At 35.8% G+C, this 27,729-nt stretch overlaps 1 protein-coding gene across 2 annotated transcripts; it reads right to left on the bottom strand.

The window, feature by feature from the left end:
* Nucleotides 1-257: 257 nt before the first annotated feature.
* On the bottom strand, nt 258-27,120 carry LOC145246894 (uncharacterized). 2 transcript variants are annotated; one of them, XM_080108767.1, is made up of 6 exons: nt 26,580-27,120; nt 16,903-17,084; nt 11,869-12,012; nt 6,620-7,693; nt 2,054-2,159; nt 258-1,054 (listed from the first exon to the last, which is right to left on the bottom strand). In XM_080108767.1, the coding sequence occupies exons 1-6, from the start codon at nt 26,864-26,866 to the stop codon at nt 1,036-1,038; spliced, it is 1,812 nt and encodes a 603-aa protein (XP_079964893.1). In that variant the 5' UTR covers nt 26,867-27,120; the 3' UTR covers nt 258-1,035. The 2 variants fall into 2 exon arrangements, with proteins under 2 accessions (XP_079964893.1, XP_079964892.1); XM_080108766.1 differs by lacking the exon at nt 2,054-2,159 and having other exon boundaries at nt 26,580-27,119.
* Between the last annotated feature and the right edge of the window lie 609 nt (nt 27,121-27,729).

Raw genomic sequence — 27,729 nt, 5'->3', positions numbered from 1 at the left:
ATATGTATATATATATATGTATATACATTTATATATATATGTCTATATGTATATATATATGTATATATATATGTATATGTGTATATATGTGTATATATATGTATATATATATATATATATATATATATATGTTAGTTTGCTTGAAGCATTGCTGGTAAAGAAATATATGGAAGTTTTTAAAAGAAGACAAAAGCAATGCGAAAAGGATCGGAATGATGAGAGTAAAGAAACGAAAAACAAACAAACAAATAGACGGGTATGTTTGAGAAGAGAAATGTCTAACTGTTTATTCATCCATCATTCCTCACCTCGTTGTATAATTATTTTGCAACCAAGTTTTTGGTATATCCGGTGTATACAAAGTCCCTTGGTGGTATGAAACTTTGATTAATTTTGGGAGAAAAACCCTTTTCAAAAAGATCGTTATTTCGTGAAAGCACACTGATTCGAGGTATTAATTGGCTTACTGGCAAAGCAATGTTCTAACAAAGGCCTAAATAAATATAAATTTAAAGGTGCGTGTGTTCTTCCATACAAATTATATAGCCTGTGTGTGTGTGTGTGTGTGTGTGTGTGTGTGTGTGTGTGTGTGTGTGTGTCCACCTATACTTTTTACAAATTATATAGCCTTTACGGCCGTAGACTGTAAAATCGATAACCCGAGTTAATGCCCATTCAGATCTGTTCAGGTACACACTCGTAAACTCGGGAAGGGCATGAACTCATGCTCCCTGCCTGTTATGAGTAATGCAATCCACATTTATTTGTCCCCCTACAAAAGCAAAATTAGATCCAAGGTCAATTTTACAAAGATTATAACCAGCTCCCCACACAGGAAACACTCTGGACGGACCAAAAAATAAAGATTTCTCAACTCAAGCAGTTTTCATGTCCAGCAGATGTCAACAGCTTCATTTCCGTCTACATTTATTCATATACAAATATATACGTTCCATATACAAATAAATCATCGGCAACATGGCCACCGTGTTCAGCCCTACGAGAAGGAAATACGTGTTCGTGTAATCGCCATCATTAATCTCCGTTACATGACCTGCCAAAGAGAAGTAAAAAAAATAGTTTTAATTTGATTATCCGGATTAGCTTTACTAGCATGATCTGTGGAAATTCCACATTAGCCACCTACCTTGAAAATGCTGCTGTGAAGCCTTACATAGTTATGTGGAATAAGTCAGAGAGAGATGCAACCTTGGTTGAAGTGAGTGAGATCCAGACAATTGCACTCAAGGGAACAGTGAGGATACTAAAAAGAGCTTTCGGTTGGTTTCAATATAAAACAGGGTAATGTTGGTAGTTGGTTTGGCTATCCCATACCCAGCATTACAATTTTCAAAGAAAGAAAATTAAAACACACACACATATGATGATTGCAACGTCTTGTAAGACGAGTGCCACTCCCTCAGACACTTAAAGTCCATGAGCCCAAATGCCTGAGGGAGTATCTATACAAAGATGATGTTACAGAGTCTAAGCTTTGTATGACAGCTAAGTCTCTCTCTCGGTTCAAAATGTTGAGATCCAGCAACAAGCAAGAGCAAGATAGCCAGCAACAAATTAAACTGCAGACCAGCTTAATGCGGGTACAGGTCTTCCGCTTTATGGTTTTTTAAATCAGAGATTTGCTTCTCCTAGAAAGGTTGCCTTCACCACGGCTTACGGGAGCCCTCTCTACCACAAAACACATATACACACACACATACACACATACACACGCACGCGCGCACACACACACACACATGCGCTCGCGCACACACACATACACACACATACACACACACACACATACTCAACTGTGTTTTATGGAATAAATAATTTTGTTTTGGAGTCACAAATCGTTAATTGGTGAAAGGAAAACCTCTTTAATAACATAGTAATCAAAGCCCAAATAAAATCTATGTACCTCCACTGGGCCATCTGTAAAAAATTAAACATCCAATGTAGCAGCAAATCCTGGGAACATCAACCTCAAAGAACAGTTGGAAATGACTTGTATACCATACATTACGTCCATGTAATCCCTACAGCCACCTACCTTGAAAATGCTGCTGTGAAACCTGACATAGTTATATGGAATAAGTCAGAGAGAGTTGCAACCTTGGTTGAAGTGAGTGTTCCTAAAGATGGAGGTTTAAACAGAGCTGAAAGGGAGAAACAGACCCAATATCAACGTCTCATCTATGATATGAAAGAAACTGGAATCTTAGTGAGATATCAATCATACCAGTTATCATAGGTGCCACAGGACTTATGAAGAAGAACCTGAAGTCCTACCTAACTAATATTCCTGGTGAACTAAATACAAAAGAGATCCAGACAATTGCACTTAAGGGAACAGTTAGGATACTAAAAAGATCCCGCGTTACAGTACACTTATGAAGGAGAATCTAATTCGTCCATCGCTTTCCTTGATGTATTGGTAACAAAAACACCATCCAGTTACCTTACATCTATATACTGTAAAGCTATGTTCACGGGACTGTATATACGTTGGGATTCATTTTGCCCCTGAAAGCGTAGGATACATTTAATTTGGACCCTAACACATCGTGCCCTTATGATCTGCTCAAAATCGAAATTGGATGAGGAATTAAAAATAATTACTGACACCCTCTCCAAAAATGGGTACCCGTTGGATGTGATCAGGTTAGTTATACAGAGGAAAATAGCAGAGTCCTCCGTAACTAAAATTCAAACGGTCAATAAATGCCCAGTATATCTGCGTTTACCTTGGCTGGGGGCAGTGAGAAATTTGCAAAGCAAATCAGTTCAACAGTGCTAAATTGCTATTTTGCTTCAAATGTACGTGTTGTGTTGAAAAGATGTTTTACCCCCCACCCCATCATAATAATAATGTAATTTACAATTTTGTATGTAGTTGCAGTGCCAACTAAGTGGGTCGAACAACATTAAGATTGAATGGAAGAGTCCAACAACACGTATCTACCAAAATCAGAAATGGGGCATACCAAACAACAGACGTAATTGCCAATACATACGGGTCTTCAATTACTGACCAGCTTATTAAAAACCCGTCTTGTGCAGCGAACTTTAACACGAATTCTTTTACAATCTGGAGTCGTGCTCACTCATTATTTCATTTAAAGATCTTGGAAACTGTTCACGTTCGGTTGAGAAGGCCTCTTAGGTTTGAGCGTGATTAGTCTCTAGGGTCTTTGAGCAATATAACGTTGTATTTCAATTGCTCGCCCTAATTTCCCCCTCTCCATACATAACATAATGCAACGTTATTTTTATCTGTACATAATTTCGATTCCCATTCGTTTCTTTCATTTTTTTTTCACTCAAATCCCTCAACAGAGCTTTGATAAAGTGAGGGCGAAACCGGTCAGCTGACTCCCCCATTTCCTTTTTCCCCCTTTTATTCTCTTCATCCCGTTAACTGTTTTTTAAACGTTGACTTTATTTTAACGTTGTAATCATGAACTTTCGTTTTCCTTTCATGATTGCATTATATAAATTTTGTCCCCCTCAAAGATTCATGATATATATATATGTGTGTGTGTGTGTGTGTGTGTGTGTGTGTGTGTGTGTGTGTGTGTGTGTGTGTGTGTTAACACGGATGAAAATCCGAGAAGTACTGTATTAAAAGCAGAGGTGGATAGGCCTAAAAACTCGACGACGTTTCGCCCATTTAGTGCAGACATTTTCAAGAGTAAAAAATGTTCGTTATCGAGAAGGTTAGTAATTAGAGGTATATTTATATAAAGAGGTGGGGGAGAGCAGCATATTTATTTCCATGTAAATAAAGAAATTATATATACATATATACATTATAGATATGATTATTAATTATTAAAAGAGAGTTTACATTTTAACCGTTGTCTAAATTAGTTTCTTGAATTATTATTTTGGATGGGTATGGAGAGATGTTAAAGATGTCTATTTAACTTGTAAGGAATAGGCACTCAGGTTCTTTGATTAACGGACCACCGGCCGTGTTGGTCACAGCTACCAGCACTCCTTTCTTCCCCACCGACCTACCCTCGGCAAGTCAACCAATTCAAAATTCTCACACTTTTCTTTGTTTAATTAAATTAGAGGAATGGGGGATTAAACGATGTTTTTAAGATAGTTGCATTCTCAAAATTAAACTGGTGATCAAATGTGGTTAAAAATAGCGTTTATGGTGTTACTTGTTTTCATATCTCTTTCATGTTCATACATTCTCTTCTCGAGATTATGTTGTGTTTCACCTATGTATATTTTTCCCCAGTCACGACAATATAGACTACTAGCAGGGGTGCCCGGCGTTGCTCGGGTGTTTGGAGGTGTATGCTGTGCAAAAAAAGCAAAAAAACAAAAAAAAATGGTTAATTTTTTTAAACTTTGACCCCTATTATGACCCCTTAAAATTTATAGTTTCGGGCTCAAATCACTTTATTAAGTTAGATCCAGGTTCAAGGAACCTATATCTAAAATTTCAAGTGTCTAGACCCAAAATTGTCGGAGGAGTTTGGTAGAGTTCTTAAAGGTCAAATCGTTGAAATTTGACCCCTTAACAGCCAAATTTCTGGCTGACACCCGTCACATCGATTTTCCCAAATCTCAGTACCCGGTATTTCAAATTTCGAGTCTATAGACTAAAAATTGACAGAGTTATTGCGTAGGGAAATGTACACAGACAGACAGACACACAGATACACAGACAGACAGACAGACAGACACGTTCACTTTTATAGATATATATAGATACACCTGATTTGATCTTGGAATTGGTGTTAGATTTAGGTTTATAGATTAAGCTTTTGATTGTTGAAGAAGTTATTTCTGATATTTATTTTTACAAAGGAGTCACCACTTATCAAGGCCCGGAGTTCACTTGAGGATAAGGATTAATGACTGTACAATGGTCAAGGAGAACATGTCAGTCATCGTTAGAAATGTGGTAAATTGGATTCCTTAAGGGGATGACTCATCAAAAATTTATTCAAGGTGGACTTAAAGACGACCATATTGTAGTCAGTTGGAAAGCAGGAAAACGGAATAGAGTTCCACAGGCGTACAGTTCTAAGAAAGAAGCTTTGTTCATGGAATCTACATTTAGGTTTATGCACATATAAAGAGTGGGGGGAATTATTGATAGTGGTTTCAGCTAGATGAGTGCTTTTCATAAAAATAACGATAAAACAGAGACAAGCTCGCGACGTCTCTTCTGTGGGAAAGAGGTTTCAGGGAAGAGAAAAGAGCATTCCTCACTAGGCCACGAAGTCTATTTTGAACTCTGTCAAGGCAGGATAAGCTGCTTCTAGCAATCCCAAGAGAGATAGAAGCCTTCTATCATGTTTGAAAGGGACACAATGTTCACCGAGCGAGATTGGAGATGCACCACCGTACAACTCATGTTCTCTACTGATACATGTTATGACAACAGGACCATGGCCAACACCCTCAAAATTCAAATCCAGATAGTTTAATGCTTGAGGGTACAGATCAATGAAGTTCCTGGCTACGGTTATGGTCTTTCGTGTTGTTTCAAGCGAGAGCCACATCATGCCACCTCACATCTTCAAAGTCGGCTTGAAAGTTAACACTAAAGTGTACCTGGATGTGCTTAAGTGTATATTTTTCGTACCCCGACAAAAGGAAGGTGGACCTGTAAATTCATTCTCGTCTGTTCGTCCGTTAATCTGTCCGCATTTTTCTGGGCCATGTCCATTATCTTTCAAGACTGGCAGGAGACTATTCCGGCTATCCATATAAAACAAAGATGCATTTTCTTTTTAAATAAACATAAAAAGGTTTTTAATATGAATATTAAGACACACAAACAAATAAATTAGAGGAGCATAGATAAGAATCGATAGAACGTTAGCTCTATAATAATTAATATGAAATTTACATTAATTAAAATATCATATTTAAGTGTATTTTATAACCGGGCTTTACCAGGTGTCCCTGCTAGCTTTAATTGTTTAGAAAATATATATTACTCGCATAACTATGTCTTAGTTTCTTTTTTTTTTTTTTTTTCATTTTTTTATGCAATTTCATGTAACGTTTAATATTGGGCAACGCCGGGCGGCCTGCTAGTATATTTATAAAAGTGTGTGTGTGTGTGTGTGTGTGTGTGTGTGTGTGTGTGTGTGTGTGTGTGTGTGAGGACACTTATCAACCTATATATACTCAACGGATGCAGTTTTAACAGAAGAGCTACAATAATATCAGGGCGTCTCCATTTACACTGAACATCCACAAAATGTCAACATCAATATTTTACATATGAAAGAGTCCACTGTGGAATTTTCACAGGTTCCGCTAGTGAATTATTATTATTTTCTTTTTTTTTGTTTGTTTATCTTAATTTTTGGATTAATAAGTCTTCCTCAACGTGATACATCTTTTTCATTTTTTTTTTTTTTTTCACTATTGAGATTAACAGTTGGGCGTCCATTACTTAAAAAAAGACGGAGTAAAAAAATGGAAAGAAATTGATCTTTAAAATTGTTTCCAAACCTCGCGGAATAGTTGACAAACAGATAAATATCTGATGACCTCTAAGTAACAATTTTTCAATGAAAAAAAAAAAACACAAAACAAACAAAATCATTTGTGAACGAAAGAAAACATAGCTGCTTACCGACTAAAAATCCAACGAGCATGATTCCGCATCCGGAAACGGTTTCCGACATCCCCATTGCAATAGGAAACTTCTCAATATTAAAAAAATCCAAGACAATAACATTATAAACGCCAAATGGCACACCGCAAGTTAGCATCACAAAAAAACTCAACAGACTGATGAGGGATAATTCTGCGAGAAAAGGATAGATTACCGTCAGGACAGTTAACAAGATTCCAGCAATGGTGTAGATTAGGAGACTCGGTACCTTCAACTTGTAAAGGAGCAAACTACTGATAAGCCTTGCAATTATATCACCCGATGCTCCTATAGAAAAGACGTTGGCAGCTTCCGTTAAGGTCAAACCCTTACTGACAGCAAAGTCTGGTAAAATAGTTATCGTTGCATGGACAGTACCAGCTACGATACTGACGGATATTAAAAACAATACATACTGTTTATCTTTTATAATTGATAAGACAATAGCTGTTGAAGAGGTTGTTTTCTCCTCTGCTATCGCTTTTGTACTTTTTTTAGCTTCAGTGTTCGACAATAGATCCGGAATTTGCAATTTTTGTGTTTCGTTCCGTAAGTCATTGACGGAGACTTGGGAATTGCTTGCATTCTGGTCTGCATCTCCAGTTTTATAATTTGGAATTATAGAGACACATGGATCGAATCCTGCACCATGACTTGACTGTTTTTCGAACTTTGGATCAGTTTGTAGAGACGCTGGTCTGTTTGTTTGTGTTTGTAGACTGGAATCTGAAAGAAATCTGAAATGGCCGAACTCATTATTACTGGGATCTGCAGATAGAATGCCCGTTTGCTTTCTATCGCCATTTTGCGGTTGCATCTTCTTTATGCTGTACATAAAGACGCAGGCGGTCAACTGGAACATTATGCCCGACATTAACAGGATACTCCCACGCCAGCCGTAAACATCGATGAGATAATTTGTCAGGAGCGCGAATATAATTGTGCCAATTCCTTCGCCCGCAGTAATAAGAGGCATCAGCAAACGTCCCTTGTTTTTGAAATAATCACACATACTCATCGAGATGGTGAGGTACACCAAAGAACAACCAGTACCTGAAATACCAAAAAGAAAATTGGATAGATCTGTCTAAAGCAGTTTGGGGTTAAGATATTTAATCAACCCAAATTTATACTTTTGTTGCTTACCGATTACATATCAGAAAGCATGATTCCGAGTTCAGCAACGGCTTCCGACATCCCTATCGCCATAGAGTATATATCGGCATCAAAGAAACCCAAGACAACAACATTATAAATGCCAAATAGCACACCGCAAGTTAGCATCACAAAAAAACTCAACATACTGAGGAGAAAGGTGTTTTTTAAATTATTTTACAAGGAGGATAGCTTATTGTTGGTAAGTTAATCCTCAACTGAACATCAAATTGATTGACATTGTCGGACTGACTTCCTCATCTTGGTTGTTATAGTCACAGCGTTTCGGCCGTTTTGCCCTCCGGCCTTCATCATGTGTTTTGTATCGAACTGGGGAACCATTTGTTAGGAGTCTCGAACCCAACCCTTTATTATTATTACGAGGGTACCGTGTTCGGACTCCAGCTAGGCTCTGGGACATAGTTGCTGATTCTCTGTTTTGAATGTTACTTTTCACTGTCTTCAAACAGGGTCGAACTCAGCACCTTTGGGTAACTGTAAACTTTGATACAACGTCTAGGACCACTCGGTCATAAAGGCAGTGAAAAGTAACATTCAAAACAGGACCACTCGGCCATATGTCACTTTACCCAAAGGTGCTGAGTTCAATCCTGAACGAAGGCAGTGAAAAGTAACATTCAAAACAGAGAATCAGCAAATATGTCCCAGAGCCTAGCTGGAGTCCGAACACGGTACCCCGTAATAATAATAAAGGGTTGGGTTCGAGACTCCTAACAAACGGTTCCCCAGTTCGATACAAAACACCCGATGAAGGCCGGAGGGTAAAACGGCCGAAACGTTGTGACTATAACAACCAAGATGGGGAAGTCAGTCCGACAATCTCAATCAATGAAAACACCTCATCTCAAAAATACAGACAATTACTATGAACATCAAATGTCATTAAAAAAAACCTCCTTTCCATATTTCTCTTAGGATTCGGTCTCATTCTTTTCATTGCGACCCTTAAGAGAAGGCGAACAAATAAAAAAAAAGGAAAAAGTAACACTATCTTGGAAAACTGAAAACAAACGACAGATGTGATACGAAAAAAAAATTTAAACCCTGTTAATTTATTATTTGAACTTTCTTTCCCCAGAAAAGAACTCTCCCGGACTCAATACATTGCTAAAAAATTGTGAAAAGAAAAAGAACAAAACAAAAAAAAAAGACAAAAAACAGTTAGTGTGTATTTGTTTCTCCTCTCTCAGATTGAAGATTAGTTTTTTTTTCTCGTGGTCGCGTAATTTCCAGTTACGTTGTTAATCTCTTCTTTCCAGAATTTTCACCCAGTTTATGTTTAGAAATATCCCAAACTCTATTAATTTTGAATTTTTTTTTTTCGTTAAATTTTTCTTTCCCTACCTTTAATAAACCTATTTTTATATTCATTCGCACGTTTGTTTCGTTATTTGTCGCATTCTGTTGTTGTGTTCAACCCTTGTGTTTATTTTTGCATAGAAACCAATTGGTGTTTCTTGTTTAAACGTTTTTATAATAAAAAGGAAATTTGAACCATAATGGGATTTTAACGAGTCATACGTCTATGCGGAAAACGTGTCTGCATGAAATTAATGTTTGGTAAAAGAAAACCTTTTAAAAGAATCCTTCTTTTTTTTTCTTTTGTGTTTTCATATCCCCTTTCAATTTTTTTTTACTCTTGGCACGTGTGCGTTCGTCGTATATATAATTCAGTATTCGGATATCTCATCTAACCAAAAGAGAAACCAAGAAATCATGCCAACTTCGGATTGTTACCTTCTGGAAAAATTACGATACGCATTGGATCCTTTTACTTCTCTGCTACCAAAACCTCTCACACCAGGATTTACCATACAACTGCTATCCTTACATCATCAACGCTACAATTTGGATATGTTTTTCATTCTGAACCAATATATAATTTCATTTACTTTATGATTTAAAAAACATTTAATTATCATTTTCTTTGTTTATTACATTTAGCAAATTAGTAATAACCATTTATAATATTTACTAATATTTTTTCCTCTTGTCTGTCTGTGTGTGTGTTCGTTTCCTATTGAGTCTGAAGCGGCTTGGCCGATATTTAAAAAATATCGGACCAGCTGTTTCAGAATCCATATGGAATACACTAATACACACAGAGACAAATTTTATATGTAGTTGATGTGTCTGGCAGTGTTCTAACACTAACCCTAACCCTAACCTCTATCCAGTCATGGCTGACGGCACAATAGTTTCTCCTGTAAGGAGATGGGTAAACATCGAAAACCTACACGTTAAGGAAAGATACTAATTGAAATGTATTCTTTGTTTTGCATGTAATAAAAATTATACATCTGAAATTTACCTGTTTTATATCATAAAATTGAAATTACTAAAGTATGATATATATATATATATATATATATATATATATATATATATATATATACTGCCAAAAATTGTTATATAGTTATACATAAGGATAATGTATGTTCTTTTGTTTACATGTTATAAAGGATATGAGTCTTAAGTGAGATGAGAGTCTTGTTGTTGTATCTTAGAGAGAGATGCTTATCTTGAAAGAGAGATTTATTAAGAGGGATGTTGAAAGACTCAGAGAGAGAGAGAGAGATGTTGTGTAAGTAACTTTGAGAGATTGTTCATGTTATGAGAGATATATATTTTTTAAATGTTCATTACTTAGACTAATAGATGTGTTGCTATGTGAAGCTCTTTGAGTGAGGAGATAGTGTTCACTGTTCAGACATTGTGTAGACATGATGTAGATTCTCATTGTGGATATGAGAAGTCGAGATGTGTATGAAAAGACATTTTATAACACAGATATATAATACAATTTCAATTTACCTTTTTGTAAGAATCATAAGACAAGACGAGCTTTACAAAACACATGATGAATTTATTTCTTCACGACCGGCCGTGATTTCCATCATCAAGAATTCAACTTCACATTTTAGTTTCAAAGTGACGTCTCGCTTCCTAGACGACTGACTGTCTCTCTCCGAGTTTCTCCCCGACTGACCAACTCTAAAGTTTTTTCTCTATTCCTAGAACTTTCTATTTTCCGTGACGTCATACACATGTTAAAACATGTGCTTTCTTTCACGTGTTCTGGACATACGTGTCCAAAACTTTTCCTATTTCTACAAAAGGAATTTTAACCTACACTCAGTAACCTATTTTTCCAATATGTTAAAAACATTATCTTATAAGCTGCATTCTTTCAATTTAAAATTTCATAACAAACTTGACAGTTCACATTCTTTTCTTGAAATATTTTATCTATATTCTAAACAAACGTTTGTTTTACATTTTTAAATTCTCACACGTAATCTATTTCTAAACCTAAATTACGAGGTTCGAATTTCGTCTATTGCTATTTCATTTTCATTTTAACTAAACTCTCTATTTTTATACTTACATGAAAAGGGGACAGCCCTTATCATGTAACAAAATGACAGCCACACTAACCCCCTTCCCTCTACCTCTCCCTCCCTTTCCTCCCATCTATCTCTCTCCCTCTCTCTCCCTCTCATCTAATTAATATACCTTATCGAACAAGGGAAAAAAAGTAGTCAAAATTTTAAAACCCAAAAACTGAAACTCCTATTTCCCCCCTCCTCTCATTACCCCCTCTCTTTTCTCTTAACCATCCTCTCTCCCCCCTCCCCCCTCCCTATATCCACACATCTCCACCCAAGCCTACCTGAATCTGCTACCCCCACACACACAATACACACAATACAACCTAATATATTTTAACCTTCAAAACTGAAATATTATCATTACCCGCCTTCCCCCTCTATCATCTCTTACCAAAAAAAACTTCCTTTTTTCTTTCCCCCCTTTTTTTCCTGTATTCCTCCTAAAAACAATTCTTCCTAATACTAACCAACCATTTCTGTAAGGTCTGACGAGGCTGTTAGATCGTAAACATGGTCCAACAGCTGAAACATATGTAACCAAACAGATAAAACGGTAATAAAAAAAATTAAAAACACATACATATATATACATATATATATATATATATATATATATATATATATATATATATATATATATATATAATTCAGTATTCTTACCGCCAAAGATTCCAAGAAAAGGCAATAAAAAGAGAGCATCATGTGCAAAGAAGCAGGCGCCGATGCCGATGGTCAAGAAGAGACTTCCAATCACGCCTGTGATCCGCACGCCAAACTTGTTCATGAATATTCCAGTGAGTAAACCTGGATTAAAACAAAAGCAATATTAAAATATGAATTAAAACAAAATCAATATTAAATATATGACCATCATTATAATTATATATATGTGACCCGATGGGGCCCGGACGATGCCGAGAGGACCTTGCTAGTGGATTGAAAAGACAGCCTGTTTGTTCTCTTGGGTGGTCTTTCAACACGAATTCAGGAGATTTCGAATGGTTGAATCTAATGATGAAAATTATGATAATGGTGATGATGATGGAAAGAAAGAAGGTGGTTTTAATAGATAATCAAAATGATCCCCCCACCAGAATGGATAGTCGAAGGGTATCTACACCAGAAATAAAAGTCATAAAAATAATTCCCAAGCAGTAAAGATTTGGCACTTGTGTTTATCTGTTGTTCGAAGACCACCACGGAAACAGGTCAAGTGGCCCATTAAGTGGTAATTGTCCGTGACAACCCGATTGGGAGAGAACCCATACGACGACTGGGCAATGAAAAAATAGGAGAGAAAATGTTTATTGCGAGATAGTCTGGATCTCATGAAATTGAATTGTGTGTTAGTAAACTATAAAATCGCCATTCCTAGCACGTCGACATTTATTGCCTCTGCTGACGTGGTAATTTAGTTTTGGGGCTGCTGACAAGAGAGGAGGAGGAGGCTCGTTAAACCCGAAAAACCTTTTCTCTTCGATAATTTTAAAGGTCGTTTTTTCTTTCTTTTTTTTTTCTTCTGTGTCAGGGCGTTCAGAGTTCAGTGGGAATTGCTTGAACCTCCCTTCCCACCCTTAGGAAGCGGGATGTTACTGGATCTCGAAAAAAGAACGGCTGCTGATTGGTGGACAGCAATTTGAGAACGTATTGAGAGGGGCGGAGTTACAACGTTAAGCGAAGACATCTAGATGACACTCTGCCACGCGTCTTCGGACCCCCTCCTCTAACACGCGCATCTGTGAACTTTTCCCCCCAGTGTAACTGACGTTAGAAAAACGAACGCGAGCCCCCAGATCTGTATAAGTGACTAAGGCTGTTGTGTATATGCTGTTTGTAAAGCTGAAAGCAATAATTATTTTATGTTAAGAAAAGCCAGTTAATCCTTGACTTCTTTTTCTTTGTTTTAAAAACGCCGTTGTTGAGTGCAGTCTATTTTTCAGACCGGCCCTGTTGACAGTTTGGAGGCCGGATCAAGGTTGGAAACAAGTAAGCGGACCACGGCGACGAGGACAAATTCGACCACTAGATGGAAACAAAGGTGATGCCACAGGGATCAGCACAAGTTGCATTCTTCTTTCAAGCTTGTGAATCTGAGACGGCCCTGTAGGGGTTACATATATATATATATATATATATATATATATATATATATATATATATATATATATATATATATATATAATCATTATGTATTGGTATTATCATCATCGTTATTATGTTCATCAAAATCTGAAATAGGTTCTTCTTAATTATCATAATCATCATCATTGGCAGCAGCAACAGCATCATCATCAACAACTAAGACTTGTTCATTATCATCATCATTATCATCTAAGAATTGTTATTCATGATTATCATCATCATCGAAGATTTGTTCATCATCACCATCATTATCATTCATTATCATCTTCATCATATGAGTCTTGTTTTTCATCATCATCATCATCATCATCAGCAGCAGCAGCAGCAGAAGCATCATCGTCATCATTATAATGCAAGAGCTTTTCTTCATGATAACCGTCATTATCATCATCAGAAACTTGTTCATCATCATCATCATCATCATCATCGTAATAATAATAATAAGCATCATAATAATAATAATAATAATAATAATAATAATAATAATAATAATAATAATAACCGGACCTTCGTTGGGCAAGTGCAAAGAGAACTGGGACCTTGGGGAGGCTTATTGCCACTTAAATTCCAATGGAGACCATTAACCGATGTCAGCGAGAAATCAATAGAAAATTTAAATTTAAATTAAACTGTAAATAATTATTTCAACCATTCATGACCAAAATACAGCAGCATGCCCGCATTTGAACTGACAAACTGTAAAATAATTTTTCTAATGCAACTCAATAAGTACTATCTGACTTACTACAAAAAAGTCTTTATTAATAATTATTTTCAATTTTTATAAAATGAACATCGTTTCCTAAACGATCGTACACTCAATTTGATTTTGTTTGTCTTTCCTTTTGAAACTGATTCAAATTTACAATTATCAATCTCTATAATCTCTTTCTCTCTCTCTCTATATATATATATATATATTTATATATATATATATATATATATATATATATATATATATATATATATATATATATACATATATACATACATACGAGGGGCGTGCAATAAGTAATGCCCCTGACCCACTTCCCACAGCAGGAGAGCAACGAAACTTGGCACAGTTATAAGTCTTTCTCTACATAGGAACCACCCAGAGTTATGCATTTCTCCTATCCTTTGATGCAACTCTGGAGACCGTTTTTGTAGAACACCCCAGGTTGGTCCTCCAACCACGATGTGACTTCAGAAATCAAGGCTGCATAATCTGGGAAACGCTTTCCTTTCAAAATCAACTTCATGGCTGGGAAGAGTCAGAGGGTGCAAGGTCAGGAGAGTAGGGAGGATTGGGAAAGATTTCATAACCACACGCCCGTGCTTCTGATCTGGCGACATGCGAGTTGTGGACCGGAGTGTTGTCCTGCAGGAGGAGAGACATTTGCTGATCTTGCCCCGCCTCTTGATTTTTATGGCTTCCCTTAATTTCCTCAAAAGTGAAGCATAATAGGCTCCTGTAACTGTGGTACCCTTTGTCAGGAAATCTGTCATCACTACTCCGTCCTGGTCCTAGAAGACTGTGAGCATGACCTTGCCAGCGGAGGGCTGCACCCTTGCCTTCTTTGGAGGTGGTGAGTCCAAGTGCTTCCACTGCATTGACTGGGCTTTGGTCTCTGGATCATAGTGATGGACCCAGGTTTAATCCTGTGTAATCAGTCTTTTGAAAAACTTTGACTCATCTTCTTGGCACATCTCCAAATTCATCCTCGAGCACTCAACACGTTCTCGCTTCTGGAATGGTGTGAGCAACCTGGGAATCCATCTGGCAGACACCTTATGCATATGCAAATGGTAATGAATGGTAGTTTCCACAGATCCTGTACTAATCTTGAAATCTTGGGTTATTTGGCGAATAGTAATGCGCCGATCTTCCAAAATGGCAGTCTCAACTTGACAGACAGATGCCTCATCAATGGCAGAAGGGGGGGCGAACAGGTCTGGGAGCTGTTTCCACAGACTCCCGGCCATATTTGAATTCACGATGCCAGCGTTTTACAAAGTCATATGATGGGGCATTATCACCATAAGTTTCTTTCATTTCATCAAAAGTCTCCTGTGGTGTGCGTCCTTTAAAATACAAAAACCGGATCATTGCTCGACATTCAACAGGCTCCATTTCACATTTTGTTACTAATTTTTAATGCCATATGCCGGAGTTCTTGTACATTTATAGGGAAATATGTGCAGAACAAGGGACTTGGTATAGACATGTTGAAAGAATTACTGTGAGTTCTTGGATTAGTCGATATAGAACAGTTACAGCATTAAGTTTAGTTTACAGAAGAATGCCAGTAAACACATGGGAGGAAATAATAAAAATGGATCCGAGAGATAAAGACCTGTATATATAGCGCCCAAAACTAAAGGAGAAAATTTTAAAATATATATGTCAGGACAAAGAACTGTGAAAAGCTGCAATTTTGACTACTGGTAGTCGTAATCATTCATTCTCAATTTTGTCTCTTATTTTTTGTATTTTTCTATTTTGAAAATAAATAATTGTTATAATTCTTTTTCTATCATTTTAAAATGATTCCAATTTTAGTATGATGGATGATAACAACTATATATATATATATATATATATATATATATATATATATATATATATATATATATAGATATATAGATATATATATACATATATAAAAACATATATATATACATATATATACATATATATATATACATATATATATGTGTGTGTATGTGTGTGTGTGTGTGCGCGCGCGCGTATGTGTGTGTGTGGTAGTCAAGTCATGTCATATGCTACTGGTACCATGTAACACAGTACTACCTGCCTCATTGTCGGGTCACCGGCGACTAAACTGTTTCCCCCACCAGACTTCTTTTTGGTGAAACGTGTGGCTAGTCTCCCTGAAGGATTAAAAACAAGACCTTCCAAAGTGCGAATGAACCCTTTTCGGGGTCAACGTGTGTGTTTGTGTGTATGTATGTGTGTGTTGGGGTGGAGAGGGCTCCTGTAAGAATGATCACATAACTAGTAAAGATCCACACTGATATAATTATGTAGAGAAAGATTTTTTGCTTTTTAAATTTCCTATTTAAAATATGTAGCACTAATTATACTTAAGCCCATACAACACAGAATCCTATGAAGCTATACCGATCAAAAAAATAAGGGAAAATCTTAGTTTATTAAAAATTGAGGATTTTACATAGAGAATGGTAATTCCTCTCTTTCGAATTGTCCCATAACTTAAGTATTCGAGTTAGTTTAAAAATAAACCAGTACACACTGATTCATATAAAATCAATTGAACTTACATTTTTTATTTCAAAAAAATGTATGAATAATTAAACTAATTATTTAATAATAATTAAAAGAAAGCAATGTAGCTTACAAACAAATTAATACAAAAGCAATTTAACTTACAAACGAATTAATACAAAAATAATTTAACTTACAAACGAATTAATACAAAAATAATTTAACTTATAAACGAATTAATACAAAGCAATTTTACTTATTAACAAATTCATATTAAAGTAAGTTCCTCATTAAATAATTAACATAAAGGTAATTTCACTTACCAATAACTCCAAAAACACCCGTTGGAAAAATGACAATGAATGTTATCAATTCATGGTTCTTGACAAAGTAGTTTTTAAATTCTACATTGTAGATTCCAAGACTTGAAAGGAATCCTATGAGTATTGCGTTCGCAATAAAGCCTGCCAAACCCACAAGGAACGCTTCGATTTTTTTACCACAGCTGAAAAATAAAGATTAAAATTTCAAATAGATAAATTAATAGTTCCTTATTTTTTTCACCCAACACAAAGTATATTGACAGTGCAAACATAAGGGCTACTGTGATAGGGATCAATTTTATAGGGAGCTATGTAAATGAGAGACTTGATCATTAGGAATTTTTTTACTGGGTAGAACGATAAAATTGTCGCCCTAGAAAAGCCAACATGATTCCATTTCCATTTGATGAAAACCGTTTTCTTTTTTGTTGCAGACCATCTACTAGTTAGCTAGTTTTGTACAAGTCCCAAGAGTGATAAGAGTCTTCTGTCTGAAAATGATACCATGCTCAACGAGCGAGATCGGAGATGCGCCACTGTACAACTCATGTTCTGTACCGATTCAAGTTATGACAACAGGACCATTGCCAGTACCCTCAAAATGCATTATTGGATTGCCACGGAAAACAGGAACGTGCAAAGGGCGATGAAAACAAAGCTTCCAGCTACGGTTATGGTTTACAGTGAGATCCACATCATGCCGCCTCACATCTTCGAATCCGGCTTGAAAGTCAACACCAAAGTGTACCTGGATGTACTGAAGAGCGTGGTGATTCCTTGGTACAATCATGTGGCCGCTGGGAGACCCTGACTTTGTACTCTTCTCTCACTGGACTACTTCGATTGGTCATACGTTGAGTACATCACCCAAATAACTTCCCACAACTCGTTGAGTATTCGCTGAGCTCCCATCGGCGCTTATAGAAAAGGCATGCTCTCAGTTCCTGACCCACCAGGAGTTCAGCGAATACTTGGCGGATGGTGGTGATCAGGCTGGCTTTGGTCTTGTGGGAGGTCATGTTGGTGACGTTCTCAACACATGAGCAAACGAAGTAATCCAGCAGGTTCAGGTCGGGGGAGAAGGTGGACCAGTAAGAGAAGAGTACAAGTCGTAGCAGTCCTTCTGAAGCGAAGTCTGAGTCTCATTGGACTTGTGGGCCGGCACCGAGTCCTGCTACTACACCCAGGGTCTATCAATGGCCACCTGATTGCACTAGAGGATGACCACACTCTCCAGCACATCCAGGTACACTTTAGTGTTGATTTGTTATTCGTGGCAATCCAGTGATGTATGTTGAAGGTACTGAAAATGGTCTTGTTGCCATAACTTGGATTGGTAGAGAACATGAGTTGTACAGTGGCGCATCTCCGATCTCGCTCATTTGAATATTGTGTCACTTTCAGACATGACAGAAGGCTTTTATCTCTCTTGGGCTTGTACACAACTGGCTAACTAGTAGCTGGTTCATGGCAAAAAATGAAAACTGGTTTTCGTTAAACGGAAATGGAATCATGTCGACTTTTCTAGGGCGCGTTCCAGCCAGTATTTTACTGAAGCCAGTATCAATTGAAGGTTAAACATTTATTGACCAATTTCAACTACCATATTGTCAAATGTAGGAGTGCTAATTATGTCATTAACTCGTTAAAGTATAACGTAGACGATATTATAGCCCAAGAAGGTTGATTTTTTTGTTGTTGTTTCAAAGTAACAAATAATTGAGAACTTAATTGTAAATTACACCCGTGAAGAGTAATTGATTCAAAGTTCATTCCTAATTAAATATTTGTTGTTAACTTTTCAATATACATTGTCTCATTTTGATTTCAATTTTCGTCTATTTTTTAAATGTTTGTTCAATTCATCACATAAAACTGTATTCAAACGCCATTCTTTTTTATTTGCAACAAAAATTGGCAATAAATTGAAAATAACAAGGTTAACATTGTTTGGGGAATTGGGAGGGAGCTGCTCGATAGTCATATCACATTTTGGCTGATTATTGTTTTCTAAACTTACTCTAACAATCTGGTTATATACTCTTAAAACGCTCGGAAATGATTGGTAAATTTATCTTTATATGCAAATAAATCTTCCACTCTCTGAAATAATTCTTTGTTTTTTCAGTTTTTTTTTTTTTTGTTTTTTTTTTGTTTTTTACACCGAGATCACCACTTATCAAGGCCCGGAAGCCACTCGGGGATAAGGGTTATTGCAAGTACATTACGTTAGTGTGGAGATTTGATGAAGTGTTTACTTAAGGGGGCGGTTCATTAGGAATTTGTTAACATTGGACTTGAAGACATCCAAGTTGTAGTCTGGAGGGAAGCAGGCAGACGGAACAGAGTTCCACAGGCGTGCAGTTCTAAGAAAGAAGCTTTGTTCATGGAATCCGCGTTTTGATTTAGGCACAGATATAGAGTGGGGGAAATTTTTCACAGTAGATTCAGCTAGACGGGTGTTTTTCATGAAAGATTGGCGAGGGGGACCAGAGATTGGAGTTCAGACGAGCACCTGCCATGAAAATAACGATAAAACAAGGATAGGCTCGCAACGTCTCTTCTGTGGGAGAGAGGTTGCAGGGTAGAGAAAAGGGCATCCCCCACTAAGCCACAAACTCTATTTTGTACTCTGTCAAGGCAGGATAGGCTGTTTTTAGCAGCTCCTACCCAGATATGGCTAAAGTATTCCATCCAGTTGCCTAAACAAAGGAGAATCTCATTTTGGATTCAGCTAAGAGTACTCAAATACAACATTTTTAGATATTCTTAAAAGTTCTCTGGTACGCTTTAAAAATATGTAAACTCTAGAATGTATTATTAATGTTCTGTAGCGCAATGTATTTATCTAAAAACAAATTAATTTCCCTAAAACATATTTAAAAAATCAATGATTTCATCGCGAACGTCTTTATTTCTCTGCTAAGAAAACAATCCTAAACCAATAAAAAGATACGCAAATAATTCAGTATAGCTCAAAGGAAATTTCTTCAATATAACCAGTTTTTCTTTATAAAGCTCTAGCAGTTCAGCCCGGCTATGTACTGTTCATAACTTTGTGTGCATATGTATATATTAAAAAGTTTGATTCATCTAAAATTTCAAGTCCGTTTTGGGGTCTAAAGACACAAAAACGGACAGAGGCGTTTGGTAAAGTCTGCAAAGGTCAACTCTTTAAACTTTGACTTCTTGATAGCCAAATTTTCGCCCAAAAACTGATGCTTGCAGCATGTCTGAATACCGTTTATGTAAAATTTCAAATATTTAGTAACAAAATTGGCTGAATAATTTGTTAAAAAAGGCAAAGGTCAAATCTTTTGAACTTTGATCCCTTGGCAGCCAAATTTTCGGCCAAAAACCGATTAAAAAGCTTGCACTATGTCCAAATACACCTTATGTAAAATTTCAAATGTTTAGTCTAAAAATTGGCTGGTAGAGACTGCAAAGGTCAATTTTTTTTTAACTTTGACCCCAATTTGGACCCTTAACATTTATTGTTTTTAGATCAAATAAAATTAAAATTTTGATCCATGTCAAAGTAACCTACATCTAAAATTTCAAGTGTTTAGACCTAAAATTGGCGGAGCAGTTTGGTAGGGTTTTCAAAGGTTAAATCGTTTAACTTTGACCCCTTGACAGACAAATGTCTGGCCAAAAACTAATTAAAAAGATTTTCCCTAATCTCAATACTCTTTATGTCAAATCTCGAATCTCTATACCGAAAATTGACAGAGTAGTTTGGTAGGGAAATGTACACAAACACACAGACAATTTCACTTTTATAGATATACTAGCATTTTCAGCCTGGCTTTGCTCGGGCCCTATATACAGTCATAACTTGCCCTACGTGTGAATACAAACACACATACAAACAGATATTTTCACTTTTATAGATATAGTAGCAGTTTCAGCTCGGCTTAGCTCAGGCCCTATGTACTGTTCATAACTTTTATGTGCATATATATACATTAAAAAGTGTGAATATGTACAGTAATGCCTTTCTATATCATAGGCTTTCTTAACTACCATACAGAAAAGTTGGTAGAGACTTATTTTGACCTCAATTTTGACCACTTATCATTTATTTGGGGGGCTCAAATTAAATTTAAATGTTTGACTCATGTCCAAGTAACCTACATCTATAATTTCAAGTGTTTAAGCCCAAAATTGGCAGAGGAGTTTGATAGAGTCTGTCAACTTTTACCTCTTGGCAGCCGAATTTTCGCACCAAATCTGACTAAAAACCTTGCTGTATGTCTGAATACCCTTTATGTAAAATATCAAATGTTTAGACCAAAAATTGGCTGAGTAATTTGGTAGAGTCCGCAGAGGTCAATTGTTTTAAACTTTGACCCCAGTTATGACATCTTAACATTTATTGTTTTGGGATCAAATCAAATTATAAAGTTAGATTCATGCCCAATAACCTATATTTAAAATTTCAAGTGTTTAGCCCCAAAATTGCCGGAGGAGTTTGGTAGGGTTTTCAAAGGTCAAATCGTTGAAATTGACTGCCAAATTTCTGGCCGAAAACTGATTAAAAAAGATTTTCTCAAATCCCAATGCCCCTTATGCCAATTCTCGATTCTGTAGACCGAAAATTAACAGTTATTTGGTAGGGAGATGTACACAGACACACACACAGACATTTTCACTTTTATAGATAGATAGATAGATAGATAGATAGATAGATAGATAGATAGATAAAGAAACTTTTCCATTTGGCCTTTTTGCGTTTTTTTTTGTTGTTTTTTTTGCGTTTTTTTTTTTTTTTTTTTTTTTTGGATTTTGTGGGTTTTTTTCCTAAAAGTTGGTTTCAGTTTGCAATTTGGCTTTAATTTTTTGTTGTTTTTACTTTCTTTTTCTGAAAAATGTGCCTTCAAACATTTATTATAGTTTAGCAACTCTGTTAATGGTCACCAGTCGGCCTGAAAGGAGGACATGCGCTAAAAAAAAATGTGGTGCTTGTGTAGGTAAGTAATATTTTACGCCAACGCATTTCAGGTGGAAACATTATTACCTACTTACGTTTCGTGTCGAAATTAGTATAAATGTCTGAATACCGTTTATGTAAAATTTCAAATATTTAGTAACAAAATTGGCTGAATAGTTTGCTAGAAACCGCAAAGGTCAAATCTTTTGAACTTTGACCCCTTGGCAGCCAAATTTTCGGCCAAAAACCGATTAAAAAGCTTGCACTATGTCCAAATACACCTTATGTAAAATTTCAAATGTTTAGTCTAAAAATTGGCTGGTAGAGACTGCAAAGGTCAAATTTTTTTTTAACTTTGACCCCAATTTGGACCCTTAACATTTATTGTTTTTAGATCAAATAAAATTAAAATTTTGATCCATGTCAAAGTAACCTACATCTAAAATTTCAAGTGTTTAGACCTAAAATTGGCGGAGCAGTTTGGTAGGGTTTTCAAAGGTTAAATCGTTTAACTTTGACCCCTTGACAGACAAATGTCTGGCCAAAAACTAATTAAAAAGATTTTCCCTAATCTCAATACTCTTTATGTCAAATCTCGAATCTCTATACCGAAAATTGACAGAGTAGTTTGGTAGGGAAATGTACACAAACACACAGACAATTTCACTTTTATAGATATACTAGCATTTTCAGCCTGGCTTTGCTCGGGCCCTATATACAGTCATAACTTGCCCTACGTGTGAATACAAACACACATACAAACAGATATTTTCACTTTTATAGATATAGTAGCAGTTTCAGCTCGGCTTAGCTCAGGCCCTATGTACTGTTCATAACTTTTATGTGCATATATATACATTAAAAAGTGTGAATATGTACAGTAATGCCTTTCTATATCATAGGCTTTCTTAACTACCATACAGAAAAGTTGGTAGAGACTTATTTTGACCTCAATTTTGACCACTTATCATTTATTTGGGGGGCTCAAATTAAATTTAAATGTTTGACTCATGTCCAAGTAACCTACATCTATAATTTCAAGTGTTTAAGCCCAAAATTGGCAGAGGAGTTTGATAGAGTCTGTCAACTTTTACCTCTTGGCAGCCGAATTTTCGCACCAAATCTGACTAAAAACCTTGCTGTATGTCTGAATACCCTTTATGTAAAATATCAAATGTTTAGACCAAAAATTGGCTGAGTAATTTGGTAGAGTCCGCAGAGGTCAATTGTTTTAAACTTTGACCCCAGTTATGACATCTTAACATTTATTGTTTTGGGATCAAATCAAATTATAAAGTTAGATTCATGCCCAATAACCTATATTTAAAATTTCAAGTGTTTAGCCCCAAAATTGCCGGAGGAGTTTGGTAGGGTTTTCAAAGGTCAAATCGTTGAAATTGACTGCCAAATTTCTGGCCGAAAACTGATTAAAAAAGATTTTCTCAAATCCCAATGCCCCTTATGCCAATTCTCGATTCTGTAGACCGAAAATTAACAGTTATTTGGTAGGGAGATGTACACAGACACACACACAGACATTTTCACTTTTATAGATAGATAGATAGATAGATAGATAGATAGATAGATAAAGAAACTTTTCCATTTGGCCTTTTTGCGTTTTTTTTTGTTGTTTTTTTTGCGTTTTTTTTTTTTTTTTTTTTTTTTGGATTTTGTGGGTTTTTTTCCTAAAAGTTGGTTTCAGTTTGCAATTTGGCTTTAATTTTTTGTTGTTTTTACTTTCTTTTTCTGAAAAATGTGCCTTCAAACATTTATTATAGTTTAGCAACTCTGTTAATGGTCACCAGTCGGCCTGAAAGGAGGACATGCGCTAAAAAAAAATGTGGTGCTTGTGTAGGTAAGTAATATTTTACGCCAACGCATTTCAGGTGGAAACATTATTACCTACTTACGTTTCGTGTCGAAATTAGTATAAATGTCTGAATACCGTTTATGTAAAATTTCAAATATTTAGTAACAAAATTGGCTGAATAGTTTGCTAGAAACCGCAAAGGTCAAATCTTTTGAACTTTGACCCCTTGGCAGCCAAATTTTCGGCCAAAAACCGATTAAAAAGCTTGCACTATGTCCAAATACACCTTATGTAAAATTTCAAATGTTTAGTCTAAAAATTGGCTGGTAGAGACTGCAAAGGTCAAATTTTTTTTTAACTTTGACCCCAATTTGGACCCTTAACATTTATTGTTTTTAGATCAAATAAAATTAAAATTTTGATCCATGTCAAAGTAACCTACATCTAAAATTTCAAGTGTTTAGACCTAAAATTGGCGGAGCAGTTTGGTAGGGTTTTCAAAGGTTAAATCGTTTAACTTTGACCCCTTGACAGACAAATGTCTGGCCAAAAACTAATTAAAAAGATTTTCCCTAATCTCAATACTCTTTATGTCAAATCTCGAATCTCTATACCGAAAATTGACAGAGTAGTTTGGTAGGGAAATGTACACAAACACACAGACAATTTCACTTTTATAGATATACTAGCATTTTCAGCCTGACTTTGCTCGGGCCCTATGTACTGTCATAACTTGCCCTACGTGTGAATACAAACACACATACAAACAGATATTTTCACTTTTATAGATATAGTAGCAGTTTCAGCTCGGCTTAGCTCAGGCCCTATGTACTGTTCATAATTGTATGTGCATATGTATATATTAAAAAGTGTGAATATGTACAGTAATGCCTTTCTATATTACAGAAAAGTTGGTAGAGACTTATTTTGACCTCAATTTTTACCCCTTATCATTTATTTGGGGGGGGGGGGCTCAAATTAAATTTAAATGTTTGACTCATGTCCAAAGAACCTACATCTATAATTTCAAGTGTTTAAGCTCAAAATTGGCAGAGGAGTTTGGTAGAGTCTCCAAGGGTTAACTCTGTCAACTTTTACCTCTTGGCAGCCGAATTTTCGCACCAAATCTGACTAAAAACCTTGCTGTATGTCTGAATACCCTTTATGTAAAATTTCAAATGTTTAGACCAAAAATTGGCTGAATAGTTTTCTAGAGACCGCAAAGGTCAAATCTTTTGAACTTCGACTCCCTGGAAGCTAAAGTGTCAGCAAAAAAAAAAAAAAAAAAAAAAACATTAAAAAGCTTGCCCTATGTCTGAATACACTTTATGTAAACTATCAAATGTTTCGACCAAAAATTGGCTGAGTAATTTGGTAGTCCGCAGAGATCAATTGTTTTAAACTTTGACCCCAATTATGACCTCTTAACATTTATTGTTTTGGGATCAAATCAAATTATAAAGTTAGATTCATGTCCAATAACCTATATTTAAAATTTCAAGTGTTTAGCCCCAAAATTGCCGGAGGAGTTTGGTAGGGTTTTCAAAGGCCAAATCGTTGAACTTGACTGCCAAATTTCTGGCCGACAACTGATTAAAAAGATTTTCTCAAATCCCAATGCCCTTATGCCAATTCTCGATTCTGTAGACCGAAAATTAACAGTTATTTGGTAGGGAGATGTACACAGACACACACACAGACATTTTCACTTTTATAGATAGATAGATAGATAGATAGATAGATAAAGAAACTTTTCCATTTGGCCTTTTTGCGTTTTTTTTTTTGTTTTTTTTGCGGGTTTTTTTTTGTTTTGTTTTTTTTTGTTTGGATTTTGTGGGTTTTTTCCTAAAAGTTGGTTTCAGTTTGCAATTTGGCTTTAATTTTTTGTTGTTTTTACTTTCTTTTTCTGAAAAATGTGCCTTCAAACATTTATTATAGTTTAGCAACTCTGTTAATGGTCACCAGTCGGCCTGAAAGGAGAACATGCGCTAAAAAATGTGGTGCTTGTGTAGGTAAGTAATATTTTACGCCAACGCATTTCAGGTGGAAACATTATTACCTACTTACGTTTCGTGTCGAAATTAGTATAATTACAAAAATTACAAAAAATAATCCAGTACAAAACGATTTACAAGTAAAAATAGAATTTATCGAGTTTTATCATATGTTTTAATGTGGAAGAATTGTGCGACTAATTCAGTATGAAAAACTGACTTATTTCTTTTGACTTAAATTAAGGGTCCACGATTTTAAAACATAAAATCTCGGTAAGTAATTGTGTATGATTTTGTTATCAAAGATACAGCTAGTACATATACTATTGGCTCATTTTTCGTTATTTTTGGAATTCATACTAATTTCGACATGGCATGTAAGTACGTAATAATGTTCTCAGGCAATTCAGAATTTAAACTGATTGGTCTAAAGGGGATAACTCTATTTTACTAAGAAATGCTTTTAAAAATTATTCTTTTTCAACTTTTTTTTATTTAATGTAACAAAAAGTTTATAACTTGGATAACAAACAATGTAAAATGCAACGATATTGTAATTCTTTTTTTAACTAAACTTTCGAATAATTGTTAGAAAAAATACTTTTTTTTTAAACTATTTTAATAAAATAAAGTTACCTCCTTTAGGCTAATGAGTTAAACTTCCAAATTGTCTGTTTTTACGTGAAATGAATTGATTTATAACTTACAAAAAAAAAGCACAAAAATAAAATATACAGATTTATAAAGACTTTGGAATTCCCTTCCGCGTTCCTACTTCCCTGACTGTACTGACATGCAGAAGTTCAAGTGTAATGTAAACAGACATCTTGCTGCTCAACTCCCTACAAATTATATCTCAGATAGTAACAACCTACATCAAAGTGGCACTGTGTCTTGTTTGGGGTGAAAATGTAAATGCAAAAAAAAAAAAACGATTTACCTTTTTTGCTTGACTTTTTTGCCAGTCCTTTTTCTCCTTTTTGTCAAAAAATGGGGGAGATTTTTGCTCGAAGCCGAGAAACATAACCCACCATCATCATCATCATCATCATCATCATCATCATTGCTATGAGTATTTTTATTATTTATAACTAATGAAAAGGGAGGTGATGTGTTCTGATGGCGGCGCATGGGGGTCGTTGGATCCACATTTTGGAAAAATTCTTCTTCATCATTATCATTGTTATCATTTCGATTTATTGGTGCGTTTTCTTTAAAATGCATCATTGTTTTTTGTTTTGATATTTTTTTTTTCTTGAAAAGGGGGGGGGGCGTGCTGATGTTACACCCCCGACTTGATATATGTACTAAAATTTTACAAAAATACCTGACACCCACAGAAAAACGTAAATAAAATCTTTTCGGGTCTTGAGGAATTTTTTGTTTGTTTGTTTGTTTGTTTGTTTGTTTGTTTGTTTGTACGAGGTTCCTTCTAAAACGCACTTTCTTCGTTCATGCCGGGTCAATAATAAAATAGAAAATGATATATAATTGCACACTAAAATCATCAATAAAGTCTAAAAGCGCATGAGAGAGAAAGAGAGAGAGAGGGGGGAGGGAGGGGGAGAGAGGAATCAGGAAAGAGAGACAGAATGAGAAAGGGGGGAAGAGGAATGCAAATAGATAGAATCGATAGAGTCAGACAGGGGGAAAGGGAGAGATGGAAAGAGGGAAAAGAGAATGCGAGAGATAGAGAGATGCGAATTGGGAGGGGGGGGGGGCGAAAGAACTTGTACGAGAAAGAGAGATACTGCTAGTAGTAGTAGTAGGAGGAGGAAGAGGAGGAGGAGAAGAAGAAGAGGATGGAGAGATATCGTAGTGAAGGTATTACGGGCTGGGTGTGACGGGTTCGCGTTCAGTCGGGAATTCAGTTAAGAATATGAATTCATCTATCTCTCCTAGTAAGTTAGACAAGACTCTCAAGCTTTGATTGGGCAACCAATCTAGAAGAAGGAAAACGCAGAAATAAAACCAAATCTTTCTCCTTGCTTATTCCAACATTTTATCCAGTCGTCTTGAATTTCTTCATGCCGGTTAAAGAAATGTGGTTGGGATTAAACAACCTTTTCCGTCATCCTCGGGCCTCCAAA

This window comes from Euprymna scolopes, chromosome 24 (genome assembly GCF_053919585.1).
Source record: "Euprymna scolopes isolate OS-2025 chromosome 24, ASM5391958v1, whole genome shotgun sequence".
NCBI classification, from domain to species: Eukaryota; Metazoa; Mollusca; class Cephalopoda; order Sepiida; family Sepiolidae; genus Euprymna; species Euprymna scolopes.
This window is presented reverse-complemented; position numbering and strand designations above follow the sequence as displayed.

Coding starts and splice junctions, on each gene's coding strand:
- LOC145246894 (XM_080108766.1), bottom strand. CDS start 26,866: ATGATGCATTTTAAAGAAAACGCACCAATAAATCGAAATGATAACAAT. Junction 17,085..26,579: donor AAAAAAGTCAAGCAAAAAAG/GTAAATCGTTTT, acceptor TTTATTTTTCAG/CTGTGGTAAAAAAATCGAAG. Junction 7,694..11,868: donor TTTTCTTGGAATCTTTGGCG/GTAAGAATACTG, acceptor TTGGTATTTCAG/GTACTGGTTGTTCTTTGGTG.